We start from the raw sequence: 14,347 nt of genomic DNA, 5'->3' as shown, positions 1-14,347 counted from the left end.
GGGACGCCGAGGTGAGAGGATTGTTTGAGGCTAGGAGCTTGAGAACAGCCTGGGCAACACAGCAAGCCCCTGTCTCTACCAAAAAAAAAAAAAAAAAAGTTTTGTTTAAATATGAATACAATTATGTGAAAAAATATTTGCATAAAAGTTGATTGAAAGCAAATTTATTGAAATGGAAATAGAGGTTCTGTTTGGGTTGCTGGGCCCTAGGAGGTTTGGATTTTCTTTTTTTTTTGAGATGGAGTTTCACTCTTGTTGCCCAGGCTGGTGTGCCATGGTACAATCCAACTCATTGCAACCTCTGCCTCCCAGGTTCAAGCAATTCTCCTGCCTCAGCCTCCCGAGTAGCTGGGATTACAGGCCTGTGCCACCACACCCGACTAATTTTGTATTTTAGTAGAGATGGGGTTTCTCCATGTTGGTCAGGCTGATCTCGAACTCCTGACCTCTGGTAATCCGCCCACCTTGGCCTCCCAAAGTGCTGGAATTACAGGCATGAGCCGCTGTGCCTGGCCCATTTTCTTTATTGAGTTTTTCATATTTCATTACAAAAGTATTGGAAAAATTATATACCCCTTTAATACCTTACGGTTTCCACCATATTGAACACTTGTTAAATGGAAAAACTTCACGGAGGCAGTGTAGTACAGTACAGGGCCCAGTTTCTGGAGTAACACCACTTAAGGTTAAAAAAAAAATCACAGTTTTGCCACTTGTTGGCTGTTTAATCTTTGAGCAAAGTCTAAATTTTTTGTTCCTCAGTTTCCTTACATATTTATCTCATAGGGTCATTGTGAAAATAAAAATAATCTATGTGAAGTACTTAGGTGAGAACTTGGTTTATACCAAACACTCAGATGAACATTAGCTACTGGCCGCAACAGTTGAAGCTGGAATGGTTGTCAAAATCTCTGCACTTGTAAACAAAAAGGGGATATTCAAAATTAAATGACAGTCACTGAGGTGACATATCTTAGTAAGTGGAACTTGTCAATTAAACAGCTTGGGATATGTCTGCACTGCATGCTATTCTAACTGCACCTAATTTGGCCCCAAATTTAATTACATGCATGTCTCTGTTTCACACATGAGCATGTTCTCAAAAGATATCTAACACAAACCAAGAGTTTCAAACCCCAAAGGGCTCAGTTCTGTTTCTCTAAATGTCTGGGCTTATTTTCTAAAATAGGTTTTTCAGGCCAAATGTTTCCCAGAAACCTACATGACAGAATGGAGACAGAGAATGAGAAGACTTGCAGTTATGCCTTGGCTGTATTACAAATTCAACCAGCTGCCTTTCAGTCAAATTTCAAGACATTTGTTCCCTGAAACACAGAATGGGAGGAATTGCTTACTTTCTTATTTCCAAGATAGTGTAAGAGGCATATACAACTCACAGATCTGAGGGAAGAATTCTATATGAAAGAAATCATAAAATATCTCTTTCCTCTTCCTGTCTGCTTTTTTCCCATTAACATATAATTCGTTCTTAATCAGATGAACTTTAACTTGATTGTAAATTAAATTAGACTATAAAAAAGGAATCAAAACAGTACCCATCATGATGTGATGGTTAATTTTATGTGTCAACTTGACTGGACCACAGGGTGCCCAAATACTTGGCCAGACATTATTTTGGGTATTTCTGTGAGGGTGTTTTGGACAAGATTTAAATTGGCAGACAGAGTAAAGCAGATTGCTCTTCTCAATGTAGGTGGGCCTCATCCAATCAGTTGAAGGCCTGAGTAGAACAAAATACTACCTTCCCCCAAGTAAAAGAGAATTCTCCTTCCTGACAGGCTTTGAACTGGATCATTGGCTCTTCCAGCCTGCTGGACATCAGCTCTACAGATTTGTTATTTTTTTTTGAGACAGTGTCTTACTTTGTCACCCAGGCTGGAGTGCAGTGGTATGATTTTGGCTCACTGCAACCTCTGCCTCCTGTTCAAGCGATTCTCCTGCCTCAGCCTCCCGAGTAGCTGGGACTACAGGTGCCCACCACCATGCCTGGCTAATTTTTGTATTTTCTAGTAGAGACGGGGTTTCATCATGTTGGCCAGGGTTATCTTGAACTCCCAACCTCAAAGGATCCGCTCACCTCAGTCTCCTAAAGTGTTGGGACTACAGGTGTGAGCCACTGCCCCCAGCCGATCTCTGCAGATTTTGGATTTGCCAGCCTCCATAACTGTGTAAGCCAACTCCTTGTAATAAACACACATAAATTTAGATATCTCTATCTCCCTATATGTTTATTTCTATATATCTTTTACTTACAATATTTACCAATCTCTCTTATTGGTTCTGTTTCCCTGGAGAACTCTAATATAGAACAATAAATACCATTATACCAAAACTGCAGCTAAAACTTCAGAGAATTCAGGTCATGCTGGAAAACTAAAGGCAGGCAGGGGTTTTTTAACAACAAAGGTCATATATTCTGACCATATCCTGAAGTCTCTGGTATTTATGGCAGAATTAAAAAAAAAAAGTAGAAATATGGCAAAACCCTGTCTCTACAAAAAATACAAAAATCAGCTGGGCGCAGGGGCATAAGCCTGCAGTCTTAGTTACTCATGAGGCCGAGGTGGGGAGGTTGGAGGATTGCTTGAGTCCAGGAGGTTGAGGCTGTAGCAAGCCGAGATCGCACCACTACACTCCAGCCGGGGTGAGAGTGAGACCCTATCTCAAAAAAAAAAAAAAAAAAGACATAATGCGAGGCTGGGTGTGCGATGGCTCGTCTCCTATAATCCCAGCACTGTGGGAGGCAGAGGCAGGCAGATCACCTGAGCTCAGGAGTTCAAGACCAGCCTGGGCAAAATGGTGAAACCCTGTCTTTACAAAAATACAAAAATTGGCCAGGTGTGGTGGCATTCATGTATAGTCCCAGCTACTCGAGGTTGAGGTGGGAGGATGGCTTGCATCCAGGAGGTCAAGGCTGCAGTAAGCTGAGATTGTGCCACTGCACTCCAGCTTCAGTGACAAGAGTGAGACCCTGTCTCAAAACAAACAAAAAAAGCCCAACTATATATATATATGATATATAGATATCATATATATAATTATATGTAGAGTTCTTTCCAGAATACCTAATTTTCTAGTGACTTCCTGCGTATTCTAACCTGCAGCTTTGGGGGTTATTTGGCTTTAACAGATGAGTCACTTACACAGCTGAGGAAATCTTCCTATACACAGTGAACCAAGAAGGGTGGAGGGGAAAAGGGCATTGAGTTTTGTTTCCTTGAGCAATCTGGTTACTAGATTTTACAGAATTCTATGGAAATTTTTACATCCTCTAACCACGGCCTTAGCCACTGCCTACAAAAATATCAGGCTCAAGAAAGGCCTCACGTTAGATGAGATAGTATCCTGAGGACCGAAGAGAGACCACCTACAGAAAAAGTTAAATCTGGAGATAATAGGAAACAGTGAGGGACCCCAGATGGAGAAAGTGAATCAGGGAAACATTGTGGGGGTAATTCTGGCTCAATAGCAGTGATAAAGCAGCAAACCATTCTTTACTGCTAAAGGGCCTTCCCTGACCTACAATCTCCTCTGTCCCACTTATGTGGTCACTCAGCTAAGTGACCAAATTTCTTCTATTCAAAGAAGAAAGCCAGGGCAGACACTACCCCACAGCTGTGTTCTCAGCCCTCCCTTAGGGTTTCTGAGAACACTCTTGGGGAACTGTGTTTTCTTTTTGGCCAAAAGCCACCTGAGTGGTTGGAGAGGCATCTTGTCTCAAATATAGGTCTGTCTCTAGGGAGGGGCTACAATATCTATGTTCCAAACAATTTTGGACGCTACCCCTTTTGAATGCACCAAAGAGGTAGCATCCGAATGATAAGACCTAATTATTTTTAGTAGCATCACATTTCCATTCATGTAAATATTTTATTTTCCTAATCATAATTGCTTTTCTTTTATGGATAGGGGCATGAAGAAGAATTAGTTATATTTCAGTTCCTTCTTTAATTAGTTTCAGGCCTGTAATGTTCACCAGTTGGGAGAGAATATCCAGAAGGGCTGGCTGACTGGCCAGCCTCTAGCAATGCTTGAAAAGGCAGGTAAATCCTGAGTCAGCAAATGGGAAAAGAAAGCAAATTCAGTTTTTCAACAAGGTCACATTTCCAAGCAGTATTTGGCATGTTACATCAAGTACTGAATTGGTACCAGGCAGATGGATCTAAGCAATTGATATTAGTAAGTTAACAGGTAAACAGAATAATATTTACCTTCATTTTAAAAGAAGGTATTTAACCGCATTTCTCACTTGTAAGTGGGAGGTAAACATTGGACACACACATAAAGATGAGAACAACAGACACTGGGGACTCCCAAAAGTGGGGAGAGAGAACTCCCAAAAGAGTTGAAAAACTGCCTACTGGATGCTATGTTCACTACTTGGGAGACAGGCTAAGCAGAAACCCAAGCTTTAGCATCACACAATATATCCATGTAACAAACTTGCACACGTACCCCTTGAATCAAAAATTTAAAAAACGAAAAGGTATTTAACAAATAAACAGGTATTTAAAAAATAAAGTCTCCATTTCTGCAATCCTCTTGAGCTATCAGTATAAAACAGCACTTTGACAAACTCACATTAAAGGCCAATAACTACCATGAATACAAGACTTAGTTCTCATTTATTTGTGATTTTGCAGGTGTTCAAATCAATGAATGAAAATCAATGATTTCTTCATATCAATGAAATTTGCTACTCCACTATTATCTTCAGAATCATAGTAATCAAAATGCTACCTGAAAATGGTAATACAAAAGAGAACTATTAATACAAGGTTTCAGAAGACTGTGCAAGTTAAAATAATTGGCATTCAAAAAACACACCACAAACCACCAAAGGGTTTGGCCCTTTTTCTCTCTCTGATATGTGGCCTCTGATCTCTTAGGGCAGTGGTTTTCAACGTCCGTGTAGCAGAATCACCCGAAAAGCTAACAGAACATATAGAAACCCAGGATTTGTATTTAAATATAAATACAAAAGGCCTGGGTCTCTGTATCTTTACCAAGTTCTCCAGGAATGGTTTTCAAACAAGGCTAATCACAATCACCAGGGAAGCTCTGAAAACAACACATTCCTAGGCTTCATCCCTAGAAATTCTGATTCAGTAGGTTTGAGGTTGGGACCCAAAAATCTTTTTTTTTTTTTTTTTTTTTTTTTTTTTTTTTTTTGAGATGGAGTTTCACTCTTGTTGCCCAGGCTGGAGTGTAATGGTGTAATCTCAGCTCACTGCAACCTCTACCTCCTGGGTTCAAGCAATTCTCCTGCCTCAGCCACCCAAGTAGCTGGGATTACAGGCGCCCGCCACCATGCCCAGCTAATTTTTTGCATTTTTAGTAGAGATGGGGTTTCAGTATGTTGGCCAGGTTGGTCTTGAACTCCTGACCTCAGGTAATCCGCCTGCCTCAGCCTCCCAAAGTGCTGAGATTACAGGCGTGAGCTGCCACATGTGGCTCAGGACCCAAAAATCTTAAAACATTTAAACAAATTTTAACAAACTTCCCAGGTATTCCTGATCAGCCAGACTTGGGAACCACTGCTTAGCACACTTATTTCAGGTCTATCAAAGAACTTTAGGCCTCTGAGTTTACCAAGAATATTGATAACTTTGGTTAGGTTATAAGCCACCATCCTAGAGAGAATTTAACAAATTAAACAGTCTAGTAGTGATTTGATACTAAAAAGCCCTGCCCAATTTAGTACTTAAATTACCTAATGATTTTCTGTCTATCCACTTTCCTCCCCCAGGCTAGGGCCTGCATGTAATATGTTTCCTATGACTAAGTGCCTATGTGCTCACAAACTTGCCCCAGTGGAGGCTGTTAACTTCTCCCTTTTCTTCTTCCATTTAGATTCCCAAAGCTGTGAGGAGCAGACCTATTTCGAAGCATCACAGCCAACTGATGTCACTTGCAGTATTATGCATTAAGACATCAACCCAGAAACCTGCAAATCAGAGACACTAGACAACCCTATCATGAGGATTAAGCTCTTTGTGGAAGAAAATGCTCTCATTGCATGAAATAGGTAGTTTAAAAATGACTTTTTTTTTTTTTTTTTGAGATGGAGTCTTGCTCTGTCACCCAGGCTGAAGTGCAGTGGCATGATCTCGGTTCACTGCAACCTCTGTCTCCCAGTCTCAAACGATTCTCCCACCTCAGTCTCCAGAGTAGCTACAGGGATTACAGACACGTGCCATCACGCCCAGCTAATTTTTGTACTTTTAGTAGAGATGGGGTTTTGCCATGCTGGCCAGGCTGGTCTCGAACTCCTGGCCTCAAGTGATCTGTCTGTCTTGGCCTCCCCAAATGCTAGGATTACAGGCATGAGCCACTATGTCCAGCCAAAAAACTTGACTATTCTTGATGCCAAGACAAGAGAAACTTAATTATGACTTTAGAAGTTTCAAAAATACAGTGACTTCTGGGTCACTTCTAATAGCCAAAAATCCATAGATGTCCAGACCCCCTCCTTCTGCATTCCAGAATCAGATGTTTACATTCCAAGACAGAAAGAATCTGAAACAATGGCCCACAAGAAATTTGGGGAATGACATTTGATCTCATTTTCCTCTCAATTGGAGGTCATGATATCAATGAATATCAAATGGAAAAATAAGCTCAAAAGTAGGTGAGAATCATCTCTAAAACGCAGGTGCTGATTTCTAATCCTTCTCACAAAATTCTGAATCACAAATCGAGGGCTGATGAGATGATCTTACACAGAAGGCACTAACTGGCACTAACATGAGCCAGCAACACGTCAAAGGCTAATCCAGGAGATGTAGAAATGCACACAGGTCCCAGGTGTCTTTTCTAAGTGACAATGGGCCTCCTTACTGGACAGTAGTCAGGAGACAATTATAATGTACTTAAAACTGTCAGGTGGAAAACCAAAGGGAAGAGACTTAAAAGACCTCCCAGAACTGGGATGGAAAACAAGCCAAACACTACTAGCAGCAGGACCAGCTGGAGGACTTGGTTTGTAGATTGATGTAGTCCCCTTGGGTGGACAAAGACATGATATCTTCTCTGGAATTTCTCATCATCTTTTCAATGAGGACTCTAAAAAACAAAAAATAAGCCTGAGAAGCTTATTTTGGAGGAAAAGCAGAAATGGCAGATGTAGTCTGGTTTATCATCAGAGACTATTTGGTAAAGCCAGAAGGTTTAAATGCCCCTTTGTCCCCAGTTATCTCAGGAGAGAAGACAGTATCCCTGACCTTTAGGGGCTGGCATTCCAGCGGCTCAGTCTGTCACTGTCGGCTCAGAAACAAGAAAAGAGGGTCCATGGGGCCACGGTGGAAGATGGATACCTCTGCATGCCTATCAGCATAAGCTACTTACCTCATAGCCTCATTAATATTTTTGTTCTCCTTGACTGATGTTTCTGTCCAACCTGTGAAACCATTCTCTTTACTGAAATGGTCAATCTGGTCCCGGCTCACTGCCCAAGGGGATAGATCACACTGGCAAAGAGAAAAAAATAAAAGGCAATATCATAAACTTCCTGGGAATAAGAATATGGCTCAGATACTGAGGATTTTAATATTTTTCCACCAATGGATAAGAACACCAGCATCAGAAATCTACAGTCGACATTCTTCCCAAAGAAAGTCTCACCCTTGGCCGGGCGCAGTGGCTCACGCCTGTAATCCCAGCACTTTGGGAGGCTGAGGCGGGCAGATCACGAGGTCAGGAGATTGAGACCATCCTGGCTACCACGATGAAATCCCGTCTCTACTAAAAATACAAAAAATTAGCCAGGTGTGGTGGCGGGCACCTGTAGTCCCAGCTACTCGGGTGGCTGAGGCAGGAGAATGGCGTAAACCCGGGAGGCGGAGCTCACAGTGAGCCGAGATCACACCACTGCACTCCAGCCTGGGCAACAGAGTGAGACTCTGTCTCGGGAAAAAAAAAAAAAAAAAAAAAAAAGAAAGTCTCACCCTCAACATCCTTTGAAAGGAGGTAGAGATGATTCTGTCAACTTAAGAAGGGGAAATTGATGCCCAGAATCAGAGACTACTTCCTTTCTAACCACAGACAGAGGCTAGGGATCATTTTCTTTCTTTTTTCTTTTTTTTTGAGACAGAGTCTCGCACTGTCACCCAGGCTGGAGTGCAGTGGCATGATCTCGGCTCAGTGCAAGCTCCGCCTCCCAGTTTCACGCCATTCTCCTGCCTCAACCTCCCGAGTAGCTGGGACTACAGGTGCCCGCCACAACGCCCAGCTAAATTTTTGTATTTTTAGTAGAGATGGGGTTTCACCATGTTAGCCAGGATGGTCTCAATCTCCTGACCTTGCGATCCACCCACCTCGGCCTCCCAAAGTGCTGGGATTACAGGTGTGAGCCATGGCGCCCGGCAGGCTAGGGACCATTTTCTGAGATTGGCCACATACCTTGTTGGCCAAGAGCAGGCAGGGCACCAGCTCTCCATTGGGTAGTGTGAGCTTGCTGTCTAGGTCCTGTTTCCACCTCTGGCTGTTGCTGAAGGTAGTGGCATTGGTAACGTCAAACATAATAACACAGGCAGAGGCATCCCGATAATACAGTCGTGTCATAGAGGTGAAGCGCTCCTGCCCTGGGGAGAAAAGGGAGAGTTCTCAAGAAGGTGACCCAAGAGCCAGCCGCCACATCCTCTCTAACACCTCAGCCTCTCCCCATTCCTTGTGGAGGGGGGCAGTAAGCATATGTGGCAGAGGGAGTCACTCACTTTCCCCCTCTGACTCTTGGTTTTCTATCTATCCCGTAAAGGGATAATGAAGCCTGATCATTTCCAAGGCAGATTCCGCACCCCGATTGCTCCAGTCCATATCCCTGCTCTGCTGCATACTATTTGACTTCGGGCAAATTAAGCTCTCAGTGCTTCAGATTTCTCATTTCTAAAGTAAAGATAAAAGCAGTAACTTTTTTTTTTTTTTTTTTTTTTTTTAAGAGTTTCACTCCTGTTGCCCAGACTGGAGTGCAATGGTGCCATCTAGGCTCACTGCAACCTTCGCCTCCCAGGTTCAAGTGAAATCTCCAAAAGCAGTAGCTTTTATGATAGGGTTGGTGTGAGGATTAACGAGTCAGTGAATTTAAAATGCTTAGAAGAATGCTTGGCACATAATAAGGATTCACTATTTTTGCTGTATCTATTTTCTGGGGATCTTGTTTTTCACCAAGGTCAGTCTTAAACCTAGAAAAAGTACCCTCCCCTGCTGTGGGAGTATGCACTATAGTCTGGACAATCCACCACCTTGCCAGCCCCTCCATCCACATGGAGACTGCTCTAGATCTATTCAGGGCAAAACATCTACAAAAGCTCTGCACCTATTCAGCTCGTGTGTCCTCAGAGCAGCTCAATCATTCCAGGTTCAGAAAAACAATTTCTGGCTTTGCTGCCCCATTTTTTTTTTTTCTCAGAGTTTCCTGGTTAAATCAAAATTTCTTCCCTCGTTCCTATCCAGCCCTCCCACTTTACCTGCAATATCCCACAGCTGAAGTCGCACTATCTCGGAGTCAGACCACTGGAGAACCTTCAGAGCAAAATCCACTGAAAATATATGTACATTATACCTTAATAAAATTTCACTGTAAAAAATGAATAGGGATAAACTCAAATCAAATAGGCAGTGACAACCCGATGGGCACACAACTCGAATCCCATGTTTATCTTTAAGCCCTCAATTCACTGAGATGAGTCCACACGTGTGTATTAAGTGTGAGATGGATGGTTCATACTCACTCTCCAAAGGGGTTTCCAGCTTTTACTCTCCTGTCAAGCTTATCTGTTTGCTACTACTTGTCTCCAAGACTGGGGGTAGGAGTAACTATGAAAACAACTCTCATTCTCAGGTTAAACAGTTTCTGGGAGATTTAGGGGGTTTTCTCAGGGGAGGGGTGATGGGAGAGAAGGGGGAAATGAGACAAGTGTGGTTGTTTTTGTATCTTCCACATTCAATTTCACTGCTGGTTTCTAATCAAATTGTATTATGAAAATAACACACCCTGGGGAACTCTACATCCACCATAAGGTTGCAGGTATTATCTTGGGCAAGAATGGAATAAACGGAAAAGGTCCCAAGGGAGTCCCAAGAAGACACTGTGTGGATGTTGCTGAAGAGTCCTGCTGGAATCTACCACAAAGTCTGCAGATGCTGAGACTCCTTAAGGCTAAGTATTCCATGGGGAAAAGCTTTTGGCTAAGGAGAGAAACACAGTAATTTCTGAGGTTTGGAAATATTATCTTTCACATCTGTAACAGGAATCAAAACTAAGGGAAATTTAGACTAAACACTGAAAAAAAAATTAGCCAGAGTCAATTGTATTCTTTGCTAAAGGAAAACTACAGCAATTGTTAAAAATTAACTATTAATAGAAGGCCAATTTTAACCCAAATCCGTGAAATAGGGACCCTTATATTATTTAGGAGTGGAAGGGCAGAGAGGTCAGGATAGTGTGTCTGAAACATTGAACCTTTAATTTTGCCACACTTAAATGTTTTGTTCCTTTGTTTTTGAGACAGGGTCTCACTCTGTTGCCCAGGCTACAGTGCAGTGAGTGGTGCGAACGGGGCTTACTGAAGCTTTGACCTCCTGAGTTCAAGCAATCCTCTAGTCTGAGTTTCCGGAGTAGCTGGAACCACGGCTACTTTTTTCTTTAATTTTTGTAGAGATGGGGTCTTGCCATGTTTCCAGTGGCTGCTCTCGAACTCCTGAGCTCAAGCAATCCTCCTGCCTCAGCCTCCTAAAGTGCTGGGATTGCAAGTATGAACCACTGCACTGGGCCCTACTGGGGGTTCTTAAGGAGAATGTTTTAATTGCAATGTAAATGCTTAATTTCTTTTTAAACTTCCATATGAACAGGAGCACACATTTTCACTTTTTCCATTGGTACGTTTTTCTCCCCTTAAAACAAGTTCTTTTAAGAGAGAAAATTTTAAGTTACTCTCCCCCATCACCAGCTCTTCCTAAATACCTTCTAATTAACAATAAGGCATTTCTACCTCTGAAAAAATAGTTGAGTAAAAAGGCCATACCCGGGAAAGAAAGGAATGAACTCAGTGTTCCCTTCCTCCCTACCTTCTTCAGTTTGAGGAAAAAAGTGGTGGGAAGATAGGTCAGAGAAGTGGTATATTTCACATTCTTCGAAGAATTCCTTGGTTACTTTTATTTAAGCAATCAACGGACAAAAACACAGCTCATCAGCCTTCATGGGCATCTGACTGCGTAGCCAAGGGGCTCGTTTGGGGATTTTGTGTCTTCCAGCCCCACAACAAAGCTAGAGTCCTTCAGACCAGTTCCGCTTCCTGCGTTCTCCCACTGAAGCCAGGTTAAACACCTTGCGGTTCCTTCCTCAACAGAGGGGCAGAACTACAGCCCCAGCCGGCACCTAACCAGGAGGCCCCCAGAGGATCTCAGCTGCTTCTGCTGATTGGAGAGATGCCCGACAGCTGAAAGGCTGGAGACTTGAGTTCACAGTGCGCCTGCAATAAACAGCAATTGCTTATCCTCATCCTCCCTTCCCTATTTCTCATCTTCACGCCTTTGCCCTTACCTTTCTCCTGGCAGTGGGGTCAGGTTGGGAAAAATCTAACTGGGGAAACTCAAGAGAGGCGTGTAAACGAAACACCCAGCAATTACACCATCTAGGTTCCCAGACAGTACTTCCTGACCCGAAGAAGGACCCAACAATCGACAGCAAATCCCGATCCCACTTGGGTTCCCAGACAGTACTTCGTGACACGAAGAAGGACCCAACAACCGACAGCAAATCCGGATCCCACTTGGGTCCCCAGCTCGAGTCCGCGGTCGAGGCCTCCTCCCCCCCCTCCCCCGAAAGACGTCTCACCTCCCACCGTGGACTTGTAGTGTTTGCTGAAGCTGTCCTGGGAATATCGCTGCACCAGCGACGTCTTGCCCACTGCGGCGTCCCCCACCACCAGAACTTTGAACAGGTGGTCGCGGCTGCCCATGGCTAGCGGGGCGTGCGTTTTAGGGAGGCGGGAAGTGGGGGAGTCGCTTGTTTTAACCCCTTTGGCTCCGGACCCTCTTCAAACTGAAGTGAGGCATTCCCACCCACCGCCTGTGTGGGCTGCTCTGGCAAGAAAGCAAAAAAGGAAACTTTGCACTCAACCTATACGTGCTTCCTCCCCGGGCGGCCGCAACCTGGGTGGGGCGCAGGGCGCAAGCTCCGAGCCCCCGGCTGTTCGCACCTTCCCCACCCCCTCCTGGCCTGACTGCCGAGAAACAGGACCAGGCGCCTCGGAACCTCCCCACCAGGACTTTCCCGGAGCAGCTCCGAGTCAGTGACTGAATCCCAGTCAGCTCATTACACCACTGGGGCCAGATGATGAGGACCCTCCCCTTGCAGCACATACCAAATTGTGAGGAAGGAGCAGCCGGTACCTTTCTATTCCCTAGACACCGTCCCGCGCCTCTCTCTCGCCTTCCTCCGCCAGCGTCACGTGCAGGGTTGCCTGAAGCACTACATTTCCCAGCTTTCCTCGCGGTAAAGAGAACCAGCCGAGTGCGGAGGCTCACTCGCGAAGCCTCCTGGGAAATGTAGTGTATTCTTTTTTTCGTTTTAAGCCAACCTACACAAAGTTTCAAGGCTTCAAAACTCCTTCAACAGTTCGGAATCTTATTTTGAAGCAATTCTGGGTCAGTAAAGATCCCTTAAGAGGAGATTTGTGCAACGTGATCTCACTGGCCTGAATCCATCCCCAGATAGTCTTCTCCTGTCTTTAAAGGTTTAACGGAGTTAAGATTAAAACTTATTTCGTTAGTAAAAGTCCAAGCCTCATCCATAATGCTCCAAGTGAAGTCCATTTCCTATTCCTTCAAATAGATAGACAAGCCCAGGACTTTGTGAAATGACTCATATTTTCTGTATGAGCTTGCCCAATACCAGGCAAGTTCAGGAAAACTTGACTCAAGAGACCATTCTTTGGAAAAAACATATGCCAAAAGTTACAGCATTTAATATCCAGCAATAACAATAAAGATAGACAGAAAACAAGAGACAGTTCCCCATTCATACTTCTGCAATGCCTATTCTAACCATACTACTCATGTATCACTTGAGGTAGAGGCTAATTGAAATACACTGGGAATCCTTCTCGATTCATTGTGGCTGTTGTTAATAGATAATCATAAAACTAGTGTTTGGCAAATAATTTTAATTTCTCAGCCTGAAACTTTACTGACCTGCCTGTCACTTAGGTAGGAGTTAGCAGGACATGAGCTCAATGGCAAGCAAAGAGAGCTCCATTTTCTAGACTTTTTCTAGAATCAGAGGAAGAGCACCAGCAGGGCCATGGGAAAACAGCCCAGGACCAGACACTATGAAATCTTGCCTAGGTCTCCTGATAGAGAGGCTATCACTTATGTTTTGTGGGGAAAGAACATCAGCGTGGTTCACAATATATTTTGCCCAGAATGTTTGTTACTCAGGTAGAGGAGGTTAGGCCAGGCTACTCATCTTTAAGGATCCAATTTTCTCTGTTCCTATTCGTTTTGACATAGTTGACCACTCCTTGACATTTGTTTCCCTCATGCCTTCTATGACACTGCTCTTTCTTTGTCATCCCCCTACTTCTCCGATGATTATCCTTTTCTTTCCGGTTTCTCGCCATCCCATTTCCCTCTAAGTATTTCCTAAAGCTCGATTCTTGGTCTTTGAGTCAATCATTCTATAAACTCTTCAATGAATTGTCCTTGGTGTCAAAGATCTGTCTTCACTTTATTGTTCTTTATCTCTGATCAGTGATACTCAGCTGCCTAAAAGGTGCCTCCACTTGGATGTCCTGCCACATCCTTCCTCTTACTACATTGCCACAAAAATAGCTCCTTTTCTCAGCTTCCCTATTTCTGTCACTGGTCTCATTATTTCTTCCCTTCATGGAGACTTCAGATTCTGAGAATTATTATTTCCTTTACACATGTCCCTTTATACCTATTTATTTATTTGTTTATTTATGTATTGAGATGGAGTCTTACTCTGTTGCCCAGTCTGGAGTGCAGTGGCATTATCTTGGCTCACTGCAACCTCTGCTTCCTGGGCTCAAGTGATTCTTGTGCCTCAGCCTCCTGCGTAGCTGGGACTACAGGTACGTACCACCAAGCCTGGCTAATTTTTGTATTTTTTGTAGAGACAGGGTTTTATCATGTTGGCCAGGCTGGTCTTGAACTCCTGACCTCAAGTGATCTGCCCGCCTCAGCCTCCCAAAGTGCTGGGATTACAGGCGTGAGCCACAGCACCTGGCCTATACCCTTTAAAAAAAAGTCAGTTACCATGTCTGATTGATTGTTTCTTCAGTAAGTGGTTTCTCCCACTCATCCT

General features: G+C 43.6%; 1 protein-coding gene across 7 annotated transcripts; it reads right to left on the bottom strand.

Moving 5' to 3' along the window:
- Positions 1-4,627: 4,627 nt before the first annotated feature.
- Positions 4,628-12,492, bottom strand: RAB29 (RAB29, member RAS oncogene family). Of its 7 annotated transcripts, none has more exons than XM_007988712.3 (6): positions 12,384-12,492; positions 11,855-12,097; positions 9,486-9,557; positions 8,422-8,603; positions 7,369-7,490; positions 4,628-7,086 (listed from the first exon to the last, which is right to left on the bottom strand). In XM_007988712.3, the coding sequence occupies exons 2-6, from the start codon at positions 11,976-11,978 to the stop codon at positions 6,975-6,977; spliced, it is 612 nt and encodes a 203-aa protein (XP_007986903.2). In that variant the 5' UTR covers positions 11,979-12,097; positions 12,384-12,492; the 3' UTR covers positions 4,628-6,974. The 7 variants fall into 7 exon arrangements, with proteins under 7 accessions (XP_007986903.2, XP_007986902.2, XP_007986901.2 ...); XM_007988711.3 differs by having other exon boundaries at positions 11,855-12,102; positions 12,412-12,492; XM_007988710.3 differs by having other exon boundaries at positions 11,855-12,102; positions 12,384-12,481.
- Between the last annotated feature and the right edge of the window lie 1,855 nt (positions 12,493-14,347).

Source organism: Chlorocebus sabaeus, chromosome 25 (genome assembly GCF_047675955.1).
Source record: "Chlorocebus sabaeus isolate Y175 chromosome 25, mChlSab1.0.hap1, whole genome shotgun sequence".
In the NCBI taxonomy this organism is placed as follows: Eukaryota; Metazoa; Chordata; class Mammalia; order Primates; family Cercopithecidae; genus Chlorocebus; species Chlorocebus sabaeus.
Note: the sequence above shows the minus strand (reverse complement) of the source record. Positions and strands in the feature narration are given on the sequence as shown.

Bases quoted from the DNA above. Each gene is read 5' to 3' on its own strand.
- RAB29 (XM_007988712.3), bottom strand. From the start codon at position 11,978: ATGGGCAGCCGCGACCACCTGTTCAAAGTTCTGGTGGTGGGGGACGCC. The intron at 8,604-9,485 runs GTAAAGTGGGAG...TTTTCTCCCCAG, and splicing joins TCAGCTGTGGGATATTGCAG to GGCAGGAGCGCTTCACCTCT. The intron at 7,491-8,421 runs GTATGTGGCCAA...TCTCTTTGCCAG, and splicing joins GCCTGCTCTTGGCCAACAAG to TGTGATCTATCCCCTTGGGC.